General features: G+C 43.6%; 1 protein-coding gene across 1 annotated transcript in view; it reads right to left on the minus strand.

Annotated features, from left to right (window-relative positions):
• LOC144605679 (coiled-coil domain-containing protein 63-like) overlaps positions 1 to 17,294 on the minus strand; it is a 36,776-nt gene extending 19,482 nt beyond the window's left edge. The window contains exons 1-4 of the mRNA XM_078421170.1: positions 17,275 to 17,294; positions 13,717 to 13,881; positions 6,223 to 6,412; positions 2,308 to 2,430 (exon numbers count right to left, since the gene is read on the minus strand). Of these exons, the coding sequence (XP_078277296.1) occupies positions 2,308 to 2,430; positions 6,223 to 6,412; positions 13,717 to 13,881; positions 17,275 to 17,294 (498 nt within the window). The remainder of the gene's footprint in view (positions 1 to 2,307; positions 2,431 to 6,222; positions 6,413 to 13,716; positions 13,882 to 17,274) is intronic.
• Between the last annotated feature and the right edge of the window lie 309 nt (positions 17,295 to 17,603).

The following is a 17,603-nucleotide window of genomic DNA, read 5'->3' on the forward strand; positions in this document are numbered from 1 at the left end:
GAAAATGGACACAAAGTGCTGGAGTAATTCAGTGAGTCAGACAGCATCTCAGGAGAACATGGACAGGTGACGTTTCAGGTCAGGACCCTTCTTTAGACTGATTGTGGTGGGGGGTGCTGAAAGAAAGCTGGGAGAGCTGGGAGGCGGGGGACAATGCTTTTGTGTCCTAGAGTCCATAGTAGATCACAGTTGCTGAGGTAGTGGTTAGTGTTGTGCAGTGTCATTCAAGGGCCTGATGGGTTGCTGGGAAGAAGCTATTATTGAACCTGTAAAGCCACAGTAGGTAAAGAATTTTGTAGCAAGGACACAAAGTGCTGGAGTAACTCAGCGGGTCAGGCAGCATCTCTGGAGAACACGGATAGGCAATGTTTCAGGTTGGGACCCTTCTTCAGACTCATACCGAAAACGTCATCTATCAACCTTTTCCAGAGATGCTGCCTGACCCGCTGAGCTACTCCAGCATTTTGTGTCTTTTTTTTGCAAACCGGCATCTGCAGTTCCTTGTTTTTACACTAAGAATTTTGTGGTCCTGTTTTTGGAACTCATGACATTTAAACACTCACTTCGCTCAACACTCCTCTGATTTGAATAGGGGATGCAAGTCTCTATGAATTTGGATGCCGGGTCATTATTTAAATACTTCACCCCAACATAACACTTCCCACAGAGTACCCATCCCTCAGCAATATATGATTAATCTGAATCCACACAATCATCTGAACCAAGTTGTGTTTTACCAGAAGCTACAACATTTGTACATCAAGCAGTTATGTGTGACAAAGTGAACTGACAAAGAATGAACTAATGCTCTGGAAAAAAAACATTGTATGGATGTTACACAGATAACCCAGTTATTACTATAAATTTAAAGAATGTATAAATACTTTTAATTGTTTGATTCTGCAACCTATGATCCTGCATAATCTATTTATACAACCAGACAAGTTACCTCTTACATGTAATCTTAGTTTCAGTTAATTTTAATTTCCTGTTATTGCTGACAACAAAATGTCTTTGTTACTAAGGACACAGTCAACCGCATGGAAGCAATGGTTTAATGAAGAACACGAGGATCAGCAGATGCTGGAATCTTGAACAAAACACAAAGGGCCGGAGGAACTCAGGGGGTCAGGCAGTATCAGTGGAGGGAATGGATAGACGACGTTTCGGGTCAGGACCCTTCATCAGACTCAATGGCTTAATATTCAACACCAGAATATCCCAAAACTCTTTTAGTTGTACCACTAATCCCCACTAACATTGACGAGCTGCAATATTTGCACCCATTTCTTGCAACAGCCTCATTAAAGTCACATTCTTTCTACAAACATCTGCTATTTCAAAGGCAACAAATGCAGGTTGTCAGTCTTGGCTATGGGTCTCGACCCAAAACGTCACCCATTCCTTCTCTCCAGAGATACTGCCTGACCCCGCTGAGTTACTCCAGCATTTTGTGTCTACTTCGATTTAAACCAGCAACTGCAGTTTTCTTTCCTACTATGGGTATTTAAGTGCCATAGGAAGAACGTTTCTGCAATGTCTACACCATTCAATGTGTGCAAGAAAGTTAGAACCTTTGTCATGCTTTATCATGTATTTTAGAATTTTATGTAAAATTATTTCTCGCCATGTTAGAATGAAAAGTACCTCCATTTTATGGCAAAGCAACCACACAATAAGGCCAATTGGTCCCAGACTACTCTGCGGAATAGAATATTGTGCACAAGACTGCTGGAAATTGCAGAGAGTTGTAGATGTAGCCCAGTCCATCACAGAGACCACACTTCCCACCATTGACTTCATCGACACGTCACGCTGCCTCAGAAAAGCAGCCAATATAATCAACGACTTGTCCCCACCCCAGTCATTCGTTCTTCTCTTCACTCCCATTGGGTAAAAGATAGAGAAGCTTGAAAGTGCCTACCACCAGACTCAGGAATGGCTTCCTCCCCTCAGTTATCAGACTTCTGAACAATCCTTCCATAAGCTACAGTCCTGTCCGATTCACCTCTAGCCCATTGCGGATAATGGACTTTGTCCCTGGAACTGATGCACTACAACGCTGAGAACGACATTCTGCACTATGTATCATCCACTTTGCTCTACCAATGGTATTTGCATTTGACTTGATTGTATTCATGTATAGTATTATCTGGCTGGATTGGATCGGATGCAAAACAAAGCTTCTCACTGTACCTCGGTGCACATGACAATAATAAACCTCGACTTTGGTGGAGGCCAAGGTCAAAAAACAGAAGTACAAGAGCTTCAAATAACCAAAACTACTATAGATTCCTTTGGACTTACCAAGTTTAGTTGATTCTCCAACGTATGTATTTGTTTTTGTAAATGCCTCCGTCGTTGGTGAACGCTCCTCAGACCGCCAGTCGACATCTTATGCTTCAAAATTTTATCTTCTTGTTCTTTTATCTGCACAATAGAAAGGTATCTGATCTGCAATTGTATTTTAGCATTCTTGTTTTTTAGCATTCTTGTTTTTCTCTTGTATGTTAATGCATTGTGCAAATATTTCCAGAGACTAAGGGGATAAATGAGAAATCAATTTTTTTCTTTGCATCACTTAACATGAGAGATTGTTATTCGACGAATGAATGAGACGCAGCAATGTGCATGTTGCAGACCAATAAATGGGGAATATCAGGGAAGACAGACATTCATTGTACAGCCATTTATTTTCCTTATTACAGGCATGTCGAAGATGTTTCATAGACTCAGAGCTGGATTAACTCAACGGCCCACCCCCGACTTTCGGACTAAAGAAGGGTCCCAACCCGAAACGTCACCTATCCTTTTTCTCCAGAGATGCTGCCTGACATGCTGAGACATTTTGTGCCACTTTGAAATAAATCCGCAACTGCAGTTTCTACATAGAAGACTTTTCAATCTACATATATGTTTCATAATACACTGCACAGTACCCTGGGCCAACGATTCTTATTATATTCACTCGACCAACACAGGAAATTCAGCAGAATTTGCAAACCACTGTCACTTCCAATGAATTTTTTTTTTGTCTGCAATATGCCATAAAAGGCAAAATTTTCTTCCTGCTTTACATGTTTAGTTTAGTTTAGATTAGAGATACAGCACGGAAAAAGGCCCTTCGGCCCACTGAGTCCGTGCTGACCAGTGATTCATGCATATTAACACTATCCTACACACACTAGGGACAATATTTTTACATTTTACATTAATAGCAAGCCAATTAACCTACAAACATGTACGTCTTTGGAGTGTGAGAGGAAACCAAATATCTCGGAGAGACCCCATGCAAGTCAGGTGGAGAATGTACAAACTCCGTACAGACTAGTACCTGTTGTCAGGAACGAACCCGGGTTTCCGGCGCTGTAAGGCAGTAGTTCTACCGCTGCACCACCATGTCGCCCGGGTAATAACTTTATTCCCCATTTATAAAGATAATTTGTTCATTGTTCATTGAGGCCAATTCACCTTGGGCAGAGCTGTTGCATTGATGGTCAGTTTTATACTGTCATCATAGAGCCTGTCCTCACCTTCTCCATCGTGGTCTGGTTTGGCTCAGCCACCAAGCACGACATCCGGAGGCTGCAAAGCATTGTTCGATCAGCTGAGAAGGTTGTTGGCTGCAACCTTCCCCCCATCAACGAACTGTACTCTGCAAGGGCCAGGAAGCGAGCGGGTAAGATCATCTCTGACCCCTCTCACCCTGGCCACAAACTCTTTGAAGCACTTCCCTCTGCAAGGCGATTCCGGACTGTCAAAGCCACCACAGGCAGACATAAAAACAGCTTTTTTTGCCACGAGCAGTAGCTCTACTCAACAACTAAAAGTCTGTAGCCTCGTTTTGCTCTGGTATTTTATTTCATTCTTCAAATGTTTAAATTATAATGTTTTATTCTTCATTGTTTACTGTATATCGTGTTGTTACTTGCGAGCAAAGCACCAAGGCAAATTCCTTGTATTTATACATACATGGCTAATAAAATGTATTCAATTCAATTCAATTCAATTCAAAACCTTCACCTCTATTACCTCAGCAAATGAAGGCAATTGAACACATCTCCAACAACTCTTACCCAGTTTGACAGATGGCCTGGTGAAACCATACTGTCGGGTTGTATCATAGCTTGCATTGGCAACAGCTCTGCCCAAGACCACAAGAAATTGCAGGGACTTGTGAATGTAGCCCAGACCATCACACAGACGAGACTCCCCACCACCGACTCCATCTGCACTTCACGCTGCCTTGGGAAAGAAGCCCACTTAATCAAAGACCATTTACGCCCCTGGACATTTCTTCTTCTCACATCTCTCTTTGGGCAGAAGATACAAAAACTTAAAAGCATGTATCACCAGGTACAGGAACAGCTTCTTTCCTGCTGTTACCAGACTACTGAATGATCCTTTCATAAGCTAAGAACATAAAACAGTACAGCACAGGAACAGGCCCTTTGGCCCACAATGTCCATGCCAAACATGGTGCCAAATTAAACTAACCTTTGCCTGCATGTAGTCCATATGCTTCCATTCCCTGCATATCCATGTACCCATCTAAAAGCCTCTTAAACACCACTGTTGTATCCACCTACATCACCACCCGCATTCCAAGCACTTATAATCCTCAATGTAAAAATATTTGCCCAACACATCTCCTTTAAACTTTGCCCCTCTCATATTAAAGCTTTGCTCTCAAGTACTTGATTTTTCCTTGCTTGGATAAAGGTTCTGACTGTCAACCCTATCTATGTCTCTCATCATTTTATATACTTCTGTCAAGTCTCCCCTCAGCCTCTGTTGTTCCAGAAAAAAAACAACACCATTTTGTCCAACCTCTCCTTACAATTAATACCTTCTAATCCAAAAGTATGCAGCCCTAATCGCCCACAGCTTTCCTCACTGTGGCCCTTGCGCTTTTTTAATCTTCACATTCTCTGTAACTGTAACACTACATTTTTCATTCTGGATATTTTTCTCTTTGAACTTGTTAATGTATGTGTATGGCTTGACTGTACTCGTGTACAGTGTGTGTACGCAAAACAAAGTTTTTGGCTATATCTTGACACACGTCACAATAATAAATGAATACCAACCCCTAGAAATATTCTCACTTGAAATGTTCATGTATTTTTCTCATTCAGTTGATAACTGTTCTGCCAATTACCATAAGACGATAAGACATAGGAGAAGAATTAGGCTATGTGGCCCATTGAGTCTGCTCCACCATTCGATTATGGTTGATCTAATCTTTCTCTCTCAACTCCATTCTCCAGCCCTTCTACTGTAACCTTTAACAACCTTACCAATCAAGAACCTATCAATCTCCACTTTAAAAATACTCAATGACTTGGCCTCCAGCACTGTCTATGGCAATAAATTCCACAGATTCACCGCCCTCTCGCTAAAGAAATTCCTCCTAGGGTTACTTCCTACATTTTCTGCTTCTAGATAGGATTTCTAGCACTATTTTTATGCCTCTCCTTTTAATCAATGACACCGTGTAACAAAGCTCCAATGTAATGCGGAATCATGGAAACAAGACTTGAGATTAATTCTAAGATAGACACAAAATGCTGGAGTAACTCAACGGGTCAGACAGCATCTCTGGAGAAAAGGAATAGGTGACGTTTCGGGTCGAGACCCTTCTTCAGACTGAGAGTCAGGGGGAAAGGGAAATGAGAGCTATAGAAGGTGATATAGAGAGATAAAGAACAAATGAATGAAAGATATGTTAAAAAGTAACGGTGACAAAGGAAACAGACCATTGTTAGCTGTGGGCTAGGTGAAAACGAGTTACAGACGATGAGACTCAACAAGACGACTTTGACGCTAGTACGATGACTTGGGTGGGTGGGATGGAGAGAGAGGGGACTAACTTAAAGTTAGAGAAATCAACATTCATACCGCTGGGTTGTAAGTTGCCCAAGTGAAATATGAGTTGTTTTCCTCGAATTTGTGTTTGGCCTCACTCTGACAATGGAGGAGGCCCAGGACAGAAAGATCAGTATGGGAATGGGAAGGGGAATTAAACTGTTTGGCAACAGGGAGATCAGGTAGGCCCAGGCAGACTGAGTGAAGGTATTCAGCAAAGCAATCGCCCAGTTTATGTTTGGTCTCACCAAGATTGCGATTAATTCTGTCTCACTCTGGATCCGCATGCAATCTTTACATATCAGAACCTTGAAACATCACTTCGACAATGGCTTCTCCATTCGAGAAAGTTACCTGTGCATCAAGCTGAGCGATCAGATTCTTCTCCCTTTCAGCCAGGCAGTCGTACTCCTCTTTGCCTTGTAAAAGTGTCTTTATCTCTGTTGAATCACCAAGATCCTTCCGTACCTTCTGTGGGGATGTGGCCAGGGCTACGTTTGTTGCCAGAATTTCATGTTCGTGCTGTAATTGACTTAGTTCTCGTCTGTGAAGAAAAATATGAAAAGGCCCAAAGGTGTTGTGCGAAGAATTCTACTTTGCCATCCAGGACCGACACAAGTCAGCAGCTCCTGGTGTGGCATCTCTGGACCTACTGCGTATGAAGGAACTGCAGATGCTGGTTTAAACCAAAGATATGCACAGAATGCTGGAGTAACTCAGCGGGACAGGCAGCCTGAAGAAGGGTCTCGACCCAAAACGTCACCCATTCCTTCTCTCCAGAGACGCTGTCTGGACCTACTGCATTAGGTTGCACACAATTCCTACAATGGGAGTTGGTCCACTTGGCTTTTTGTTTAGTTCAGATTAAATATACAGCATGGAACCAGGCCTTTAGCCCACTGTCTACGCCAGCTATCGATCAATTTCCTGCATATCCATGTCTCTATCTAAAAGCCTCTTAAATGCCACTAAAGTATATGCCTTCACCACTCTATTGACCAATTAGATTAAAAAGCTCTGTGGAAGTAAGTGTTACTTTAAAATTAATGTATTAGTTGAATGAATGAACGAATGTATGAATGAATGTATGAATGAATGAATGACTGCTGGGAAACAGGCCCTTCAGCCCATTGAGCCCACAATGACCATTGATCATAGGGCTGGCACAATGGTGCAGCAGTGGAGTCGCTGCCTCATGGTTTGATCCTGACTACAGGTGCTGTCTGTGTGGAGTTTGCACGTTCTCCCTGTGATCACGTGGGTTTTCACCGTGTGCTCCGGTTTCCTCCCACATTCCAAAGACGTGCAGGTTTGTCGGTTAATTGGCTACTGAAAATTGTCCCCAGAGTGTAGGATAGAACTAGTGTATGGGTGATTGCTGGTTGATGCGGCATCGGTGGGCGGAAGGGCCTGTTTCCACGCTGTATCTCTAACACAAAACACTAAAGAAAATTACAGAGATATCCACCATTCGGCTTAATCCCTTAAGGCATCAGCAGAGTGCAATGTCGATGGAGATCAATGGTGGAACCCAGTGCCTGGACTGCATGCCCTTTATGGATGGCACCCTACCACAGGACACAACAATGGAACTTTCTGAACATAGTACATAGCAAACAATTTATTCTTGTTGAACGGAAGCTTTGAGTGGCACTGACGGGGAGGAGAGGTGGGATTAGATCATGAGGAATTGCACTGAAATGTGTCTACAAAGTTGACCCAAAACATAATTCGTCCATTCCCTCCACAGATGCCACCTGACCCTCTGAGTTGCTTCCGCATTTCGTGTTTTGCACAGAATAAACTGCATTTGAAATGAAAGTTTGCTTTTAAACAGCTAACCTACACCTTCTGCCTAAACTCCGCAACACTAAGCAATAACTCTTTGTATTTATGAATCACTGTCAATGTCTCAAAATGTCCCCAGTTGCATCAGAGGATGGTTATCAGACACAATGTGCCACAGAGTGATAGTCGTATAGACAGCCAGATGGCAGGTCAATGAGGGAGCCTTTTATGGGGATCTCTTAGATATAGCTGGAGAGGTGAGGAAGTTTAAGGAGGGACTTTGGGTGTGGATCACATGCAGGCAGGGGAGATTAGTTCAACTTGGCATCATGCATAGAGCACCTGGCAGCTGAAGGTTTAACCAGCTACAGTGTAGAGGTGAAGAATTGGAGATGATCATGAAGGGGAGGGTCAGAGTTATTAGATAATCTTGTTGGAGAACAACACAATGTATCATTGAGTGTCAAGAGCCCACAACAGCCGTTTGAAAGGCAGTGTGATACTGATGGTCTGAATCTCACCCGAGTTGGTTAATTGAGTGCTGCAAGTCTCCTTTTCATGAATAGTTCACAAAAGTAGAAGTGGCAGTCACTACAAAGTGCAATTGGTTTGCAGATGCGACTTTAAGTTCTTCCTTGTTTAGTAGCATCTCCACCCAGCAGCCATAGGAAGACGACTCGCAGATATAGAATATGAAGAGAGTAAGTTACTAAATTACTATGGACAAGCTTCCATATTGTTATTGGTTGGCATTGACAAGGTGGGCCGAAGGACTTGTTTCCGTGCTGTAGTGCTCTATGACTCTTGGGCAATTTGCTTTCCAGTTGATTATTTCCGCACTTGTTTTGCTGACTATTTTATGCCCTGCCTACAATCTTTGAATGTCCTTGTCTAAATTGCAATTTTTCACATTTTAATTGCTGCCATAAAGTTCCAGATATAGTAAGCAATTCCTGGCAAGACTGTTCCTTGAACCCAATGGTTCATTCTTTTTTAAGATGTCATAAACTATTAATCAATAACACACATAAAAAGTCACGGGATTTTTTTAAACTGTTATTTATTTCTGCTCAATGAATCTTGCAATGCAACACATCTTCTGGAAAGTTTCTATTTTATTTGTCCAATGGACAGAGATGACTGTGGTAAATCCTTTGCTTTTTGCTCATCCATTATTAGTTGTAAGCTCTCATAGCCTACAGCAGTTCACGGAGAATACAAAGCCATCAGCATCTCAGGAACATTTAATGATAAATAAAACGTTCAATGTAAAGAACATTCAAGGTCACAACATGACTGAACTCAACTCTAAAAAAAACATGTGACCCAGTTACAGTCTAAATATAAATGTTATTCTTTTTGTATTGGGGCAGTGGTAGAGCTGCTGCCTCACAATGCCGGAGACCCAGGTTCCATTCTGACTACGGGTGCTGTCTGTACGGAGATTGCACATTCTCTGTGTGACTGCGTGGGTTTTCTCCGGGTGCTCCGGTTTCCTCCCACATGCAGATGGGAAGAAACAAGACGTGCAGGTTTGGATAGAACTTAGATAGCAGCATAGGATAGAACTAGTGTACAGGTGATTGTTAGTTGGCATGGACTCAGTGGGCCAAAGGGCCTGTTTCTGCACTGTATCTCCAAACTAAACTAAACTAAACTAAATCAAACCTATCACTTATAGACACAAAGTGCAGGAGTAACTCAGCGGCTCAGGCAGCATCTCTGAAGATAAAGGATAGGTGACGTTTCGGGTTGGAAACCTTCTTCAGACTGACCACACCTTCCCAAGCCAACAATGAACCTACCAGGCACTGCCCTGCCTCAGGTCATTAGTGGCTAACCCTGATTGGTCTTGGTCTTGTTTCACCTCCTACTCCACCCGCCACCTATCCACCCATTGAGTTACTCCAGCACTTTGTGTGTCTTTTGGGACACCAGCAACTACAGTTCCTTGGATCTCCTTTATTCTCATTCTTACTCGCTACCCTTTAGAACACCTTCGTTCAATCTAACTCAAAACAAATAGTTAATGGGCAAGCATGCAATATGACTGGCTTCAGTGTGTTCCAAGCCCAAATGACTGGGGAAGCCAGAGTGAATGAAGAAATGATAAAAATAGAAAGAAAGAGCATGTAAGACAAGTATTGGATGCACTTCTTATTATAATGAGGTATAGAACTAAGATCTAGTTACTCGTTTAGTTTAGGTCTCGACCCAAAACGAAACCCATTCCTTCTCTCCAGAGATGCTGCCTGACCCGCTGAGTTACTCCAGCTTTTTGTCTCTATCTTTGATTCAAAGTTGAAAGGAGATGTGTGGGACAAGTGCATTTACATAGAAGGTGGTGGGTGCCTGGAATGAGCTGCCAGGGGTGGGGGTGGAGGCAGATATGATAGCGGTGATTAAGAAGCTTTTAAATAGATGCATGGATACGCAGCGAATGGAGGGATGTGGATCACGAGCAGACAGAGTTTAGTTTAAATTGGCATCATGTTTGGCACAGACATTGTGGGCTGAAGGGCCAGTCCCTGTGCTGTACTGTTCTGTTCTACTGACAAGGGTGAACATTGACTCGAGGTGCCCAGCTGAATAACTGGAGTGGCAGAATTCAACCCAGTAATGAAGAGAAATGAATTCTACCCTGGAAAATAAATCCGTTTTCAAATGTGGATCCCTGAGGAATGTTTTTGTGTGCGTCAGAATTTCCAGGCCAATTTTTTCTTGACCTTTTTTTAGATCCTAACTGCCAAACAAACTTACCGAACTAGCAATTAAATGCAATAGCTGCTAGAATGGTTATTTCATCTGGAAAAAAAAAGATAATAATAATAGATGCTTTGCAACCTCCACAGTCAACCGTATTTATAATTAAGCTTTTGCCTGTAGTTATTTTTAATATTTTTAGCATTTAATATTTCAGCAAACTTTGGGAACCAGATCATGTAAATTACATGAAATTCTACAACATTTACTGGGACTTCAATGCGATGAATAACTCCTGAGAATTGTACCATAATAGGTTGCTGAAACAAAGAACTGCAGATGTTGGTTTATACTAAAACCCCTGTCCCACTTAGGCGATATTTTAGGTGACTACAGGTGACTAGGCTGTCACCAGGGTGTCGCCTGTATGGTCGTGAGTAGTCTCCTCTGTCGCCCAAAGAGTCGTAGCGTCTTTCTGGATTTTCAGAATGTTGAAAAATTTTCGGTGACACTGGGTTTGACGCCAATGAGCGTAGCTTGACGTCTCCTGATGTATGTGCTGTCGTAGGTTGTCGTCGGTGCTGACTTCGGTGAATTCCATTGGCGACTACCTACGTCAACCGGCGACAGGTACCGACGTCAAGAGAAGTCAAGTTGCGACAGACATTGGAAAAACCCAAGTCCGCAGAAGTCCACAGAAGTCAAGCTACAACAGCCAGTCACGATGCTGATGAATGAAGTCCATCTACGCCTATATCGGCGACAATGTACGACCATACTGACGACAAGATACGACCATACCGACGACAAGCTACGACCAGACCAGCGACAACCTATGGCAACCTACGACAGCTGGTGACCATCAGCGATAGTTGACGTGACTAGCTACGCCAGGCCACGTCAGTGGCTCCTCCGTGGGAAACGCCCGTGGTCAGGCGACTATAATGCGTTGACATTGTGCGTTTTGTGTTGTGGACATTGGACATCAAGTAGTGCAACATGGCTCCAAGGAGTAGGAAGGGGCAGCCCAAGGGCAGGGTCCAACCCCCATCCCCACCCACTAGGCAGGTGGAGGCTGAGGTGACCCAGGAGGAGGAGGCCCAGGAGGAGACCAGGGAGGTGGCCCTTGTCCCCACCACCACCCCAGCCCAGACTGGCCTCCCTGCCAAGACTACATGTGCTGCTGCTGCTGCTGCTGCTGGCCCAGACTCAACATCAGATGATGCTCAGGACACTGATGCCTCAATTGTCAGGAGACCCAACGTAGTTCCTCACATGCTCAGCAGGGAACAAGAAGAAGAGCTGGTCGAGTGGTATCAGTCAGACCCAGAGTTGTATGACAAGAACCACCAACATTACAGAAACAAGGCCGGGAAGAACTCACTACGACACCATCAACACCATCAGAGCAGGTCGCCACTACTTCCACATACACTGCCTTGCAGCCTGCAAGATCCAGCAGCTTCTCTGCGCTCTCAGCTGCATTCACTGACTACCCCAGCCTTGACACACCCAGACCTGCACCAGTGACACCAGGGGGTACCCCCAAAACAGAGACCCAGGACCCAAGTGGGGACTTGTTTGAGTTTTTTATCGGATCACCCATCAGTGTAATGTGTCCATAAATGATGTTAAGTCTTGTATATTTTTGTACTTGTATTATGTTTGAAGTTTGAATTTTAAAGTTTGAAGTTTGAAGTTTATTGAAACTCAACGACCCTCCTTGGGGTATGAGAGTACATAAATAATTGAAAAACAATACATATATACAAACTTTATGTGATTATAATATTTTTGTATGTACTGTTGTATGTTCTTAACGGTTGTTAAAACTTTTGTTTGCTTCAATATCATATAACCAATAAAGGAAATGCTTGACATTTTGACGACAAATTGATGTATGAAAATATTGTATTTCAGAGTGGTGTCTCATTGCATCATTTTCAAATAGTCCTGATGCAGAACGATTGGAGACCTTACCCTACACCCACTTTTATAGGGAAACCGGGTGATTCCATTGTTCTGGAGGCCAAAATGAGGTGAATTGTCTTCAGTTGTCGCTGACTGGGTCGTAGCTTGTCGTAGCTTGTCGCGGGTGGACGTCGGTTGACTTCGGTTGTCGTAGGTTGTTGCCTGTGTGGTCGTATGTTGTCGTAGGTGTTGTTGTAGGTGCGGTCGTAGGTGGACGTCCTAAGTCGCGACGATTGGGTCGCCAGTTGTCGGTAGCTCACTGTAGCTTGACGTCGATTAGGTGGTAGATTACTGTAGCTTGTCGTAGATGTTGTCGTAGGGGAGGGTCCAGTCGCCGGTTTTTTGGCGACCTGCTATGACTATGACAGTCACCGGCAGTCGCCTAAAAAATCGCCCAAGTGGGACAGGTCCTTTAAGATAGAAAGTGCTGGATTAACTCAGCGGGTCTGGCAGCATCTCTGGAGAAAAAGGATGTGTGACCTTTCGGGTCAGGACTGAAGGACCCCAAACCCGAAACGTCACCCATCCTTTTTCTCCAGAGGTGCTGCCTGACCCACTGCGTTACTCCAGCACTTTGGCTCTAAAATAAATTGCTCATCTTTGCATTGAAAGTTAACAACACCATTTTGTTCTGGAAATTATTGACATAAAATTATGAGAGGCATAGAGAGAGTAGCCGGCCAGAACTTTTTTTCGAGGGTGGAAATGTCAAGGACAGATGACAAGGCAGAGCTATAAGGTGAGGGGGCAAAGTTTAATGAAGATGTGTAGGGACAGTATTTTCCAGAGAGTGGTGGGTTCTTGGAATGCACTGCTGGTGTTAACATTGGAGGTAGATATGATTAAACCACATTTCGGAGGCTTTTAGATAGGTACGTGGATATGCAGGGAATGGAGGAAATGGATCATGTGCAAACAGATGAGATCAGTTTATCTTGGCATTTATTTGATACCGACATTGTGGGCCAATGGGCTTGTTCCTGTGCTTTAGTTTAGTTTAGTTTAATTTTGTTCATTGTCACATGTACCGAAGTACAGTGAAAAGCTTTTGTTGCGTGCTAACTAGTCAGCAGAAAGACTACATTATTACAATTGAGCCGTCCACACTGTACAGATACATGATAAAGGGAATAACGTCCAGTGTAAGAATGACGTTCAGTGTTGTTCTTTTCAATGTTCTATATACTTCTATGTTCTCAGCCTCTAGCCTAGAGCTAATCTTATCATAAAATGTCTCACTTTTCCCCGCTGTTATCAGCCAACTGAAACATCCTACCAACAACTAGAGAGCAGTCCTAAGCTACTATCTACCTCTTTAGAGACCCCTCCAAGCTTATTTAACTTCCAATACAAAAATTATTTCTCTCGCATCTCGTTTGAACTTACAATTGCCTGGTGATGGTGCGTTCAGAATCTTCATGGTAAGCCTTCTGGTCGCCTTCCATGTTGCGTAACTGGTGCATGAGTCTCTCTTTGACCTGTGTTGCCATTGCTTCAGTCTCTGTCTCGTTGTCTAATATCATAGTTGCAGACGATTGAACACCAGCCATACTGCAAAATATTTTAAAAACAAAGTTGTGCCTTAGGCAACTTTTGAATTATATTTCCTTTTTCTTATTTCAAATAATGTCAAAAAGCATTAATATTAATCCAGGTGGGAACTCTGCTGAGGGATCTCCCTGTTACTTCACAACACCCTCCTTTCAGCAGCACAGTGGTGCAGAGGACAGAGCTGCCACCTCACAGCGCCAAAGACCCGGGTTTGATCCTGACCTCGGGTGCTGTCTGTGTGGTGTTTGCACCTTCTCCCTGTGACCACTTGGGTTTCCTCTGGGTCCTCCCATGTCCCAAAGTTGTGGGAATTTGTGGGTTAATTGGCCCTCTGTAAATGGCCTCTAGTGTGTAGGGAAAAGTGGGATAACATAGAACTAGTCTGAACGGGTGATCGGTGGGCCGAAGAGCCTTTTTCCATGCTGTATCTTTCAAGCAATCGAGCCCTCACATGTGTTTAATATATGAATATCCATGGGTTGAGGGGACAGAAAGGATAACAAAGCAGCACATTCTCATCCGTGCCCAAATCAATCATAAGCTTATAAATTCATAAATCATAGGAGTAGAATTAGGCCATTCAGCCCATTGAGTTTACTCCGTCATTCAATCATGGCTGATGTGTCTTTCCTTCTCAAGCTCATCCTCCCGACTTCTCCCCATAACTTTTAACACCTTTCCCAATCAAGAATCTGTCAATCTCTGCTTTTTAAATACCCAATATCCAATTGAATTAAAACAATATCAGGCTGAATTTTTATTCCAAAATTGGGTGGGTACAGGCCAGATTAGAGATTGAAGTTCTGAAACAGAATGCAATCCCCCTGAAGCAAACGTCAGCCCTTTGTATTGTGCCAGCCACCGTATTGGTCACTCTTCACTTAGTTCCTCATCTCTCTCCACTGTGGCCCCACATAGTCAATTCACAACTAGCTCTTCAAATTGTCGTGATGTCTTGCCTCAACCCATCCCTGAACCCAACTGGTTGCATTCTTGCCTTCATTATTTCAACTGCAGCATGATATCTGACCTCCTGTTAAGTGCTCTGATCCTCGATTTTCCTAAAACAGCGCCAATCCCCCGATCATCAGGTTAAAATTATTTTTCTTAATTTTAAATTCCCTCCAATGCCCTTATCACTTCTTATCTCTGTAAGTTCATCCCACTTATCGATGCATTTCCGATCTCACTTTGTGTAGGAACAAACTGCAGATGCTGGTTTAAATGGAAGGTAGACACAAAATGCTGCAGTAACTCAGCGGGACAGGTAGCATCTCTGGAGAAGTAGGAATGGGTGACATTTCAGGTCAAGACCCTTCGTCTGAGGAAGGTTCTCGACCCGAAACGTCACCCACTCCTTCTCTCCAGAGATGCTGCCTGTCCCGCTGAGTTACTCCAGCATTTTCTGCCCACCTCACATCTCACTCCCCTCCATTCACCAAACTTCAAGCTTTGTGCGTATCTCCTTCCTTCCCCTCCACTGTCTGAGGCTTCATTCACCCACAGACTGCCCCCAGGAATTGCCTTACTGCATCCTTGTAACATTGCATCCTCCTCGGCCCTTTTAAAATGCCCCCTCAGAAAACTCATCTGAGCAAGTTTAAGTTACGTAGAACAGAGAATATTGAACATGGATAGATCTGCCACGATTGAATAGCGGAGTAGATTTGATGGGCCGAATGACCTAATTCTGCTCCTATAACATGAACAGTACAACACGGGAACAGTCCTTTCGGCACAATTGTCCATGCCAAATATGATGCTAAAATAAACTATTCTCCTCTGCCTGCATATAAGGTTATAAGGTCATAAGGAATAGGAGTAGAACTAGGCCATTCGGCCCATCAAGTCTACTCCGCCATTCAATCATGGCTGATCTATCTCTCCCTCCTAACCACATTCTCCTGCCTTCTCCCCATAACCCTTGGCAACGGGACTAATCAAGAATCTATCCATCTCTGCCTTAAAAATATCCATTGACTTTGCCTGCACAGCCTTCTGTGGCAAAGAATTCAACAGATTCACCACCCTCCGACTCAAGATATGATCTATATCCCTCCATTCCCTGCATATCCATGTGCAATCTAAAAGCCTCTTAAGCTCTACCATGGTATTTGTCTCCACCACCACCCCTGGCACTGCCCTCCGAGCTGTAGACTTTAGAGACAGGCACCCACCACTCCGTGCATCGCCTCCAAACCTTGCCCCTCCCACCCCAAAGCCAGGCTACCCCATCCAACCCATTTTACGTACCTCTATTAAGTCTCCCCCAACCTCCGATGCCCCAGATACAATAATATGCAACCCCTCCCACCCCTTCCCACAGCAAACACCCTCCAATCCAGGCAAACACTCTGGCAAACCTCCTCTGAACTCCTTCCAGAGCCTCCCCATCCTACCTGCAAATTGGGTACCCAGAACTACACCCACTGCAATGTACCGTAAAAAAACAAAATGCTAGATAAACTCAGCACATCAGGCAGCATTGGTGGAGGGAAATGGATAGGCAACGTTTCGGGTCGGGACACTTCTTCGGTCCATAAGACCTTAAGACATAGGAGCAGAATGAAGCCATTCCGTCCATTGAGTCTATTCCACCATTCAATCATGGCTGATCTATTTTTCCCTCTCAGCCCCATTTTTTTGCCTTCTCCCCGTAACCTTAGATGCCCTTACTAATCATAAATCTATTAATCTCCTCTTCAAAAATGCCCAATGACTTGGTCTCCATCGCCATCTGTGGCAATGAATTCCACGGATTCACCACCCTCAGCTCCATTTTTCCTCAGCTCCATTCCGAAGGTACGTTCTGGGGCTGTGCCCTCTGGTCCTGGACTCTCCACTTACTGGAGATAATAGAGCAGATCAAGATAGACCACTCGACCCTAAAAACCGTAGTATGTCATGGCTCCATTTTAGTAGGCAGAAACTTGCAGAAACATTTAAAAAGAAAAATAACAAAAATCTGTGAATTGATAGATGAGAAATATTCTGCATTTTTATGGTATCATCACACATCCTGTTCCCCCACAACACTGATTCCACTGCAGATGCTGGAATCTCTTCAGCATAACACAATGTGCTGGAGGAATATCTTGATCTGCTCCAGAGGTGAACGGCAGGTTTTGCTTACTAAAATGGCGGGCATTACGCTCCTTTGCGTACTACACTTCAGTATAGACAATTTCAACTGAGTGGTTCATCTTGCTCCTCTAGTATCTTTGCTGGAAACATCCTCTCCACATCTACTCTTTCATGACTCAAAATCTCGCGGATCCATTCCCTCCACAGATGCTGCCTAACTGCTGAGTTCCTCCAGAACATTGTGTTATGGTGAAGAGATTCCAGCATCTGCAGTTCCTTGTGTCTGCACAATAATGCACTTTTTTTTACCTTTTATTGTCCGCTGCCATTATTACCTACTTCCTTGGAGCAGTTTATCAATGTCAGCTATGAATGCAATGTGATGTGTTTCACTTAGAATATCCTCCCCAGCCATAGGAATTTATACAGTTACTGACTTGTTACCAAACAATTAACGCCATGGAAACACCATGGGTGCACCACGAGTGTCATTTCACAGGCTATTGTGAATCATACATTGAATGTCCAGGGTGTCAACGCTACAACACATTTTACCGATGGATTGTTGGAAAGCTAGTAAACTACTAACCAAAAGACGATCACATTAGTTTAGAATATAATGGGCAGATTGTTATTTT

The sequence above is a fragment of the Rhinoraja longicauda genome, chromosome 25 (genome assembly GCF_053455715.1).
Source record: "Rhinoraja longicauda isolate Sanriku21f chromosome 25, sRhiLon1.1, whole genome shotgun sequence".
Classification (NCBI taxonomy): domain Eukaryota; kingdom Metazoa; phylum Chordata; class Chondrichthyes; order Rajiformes; family Arhynchobatidae; genus Rhinoraja; species Rhinoraja longicauda.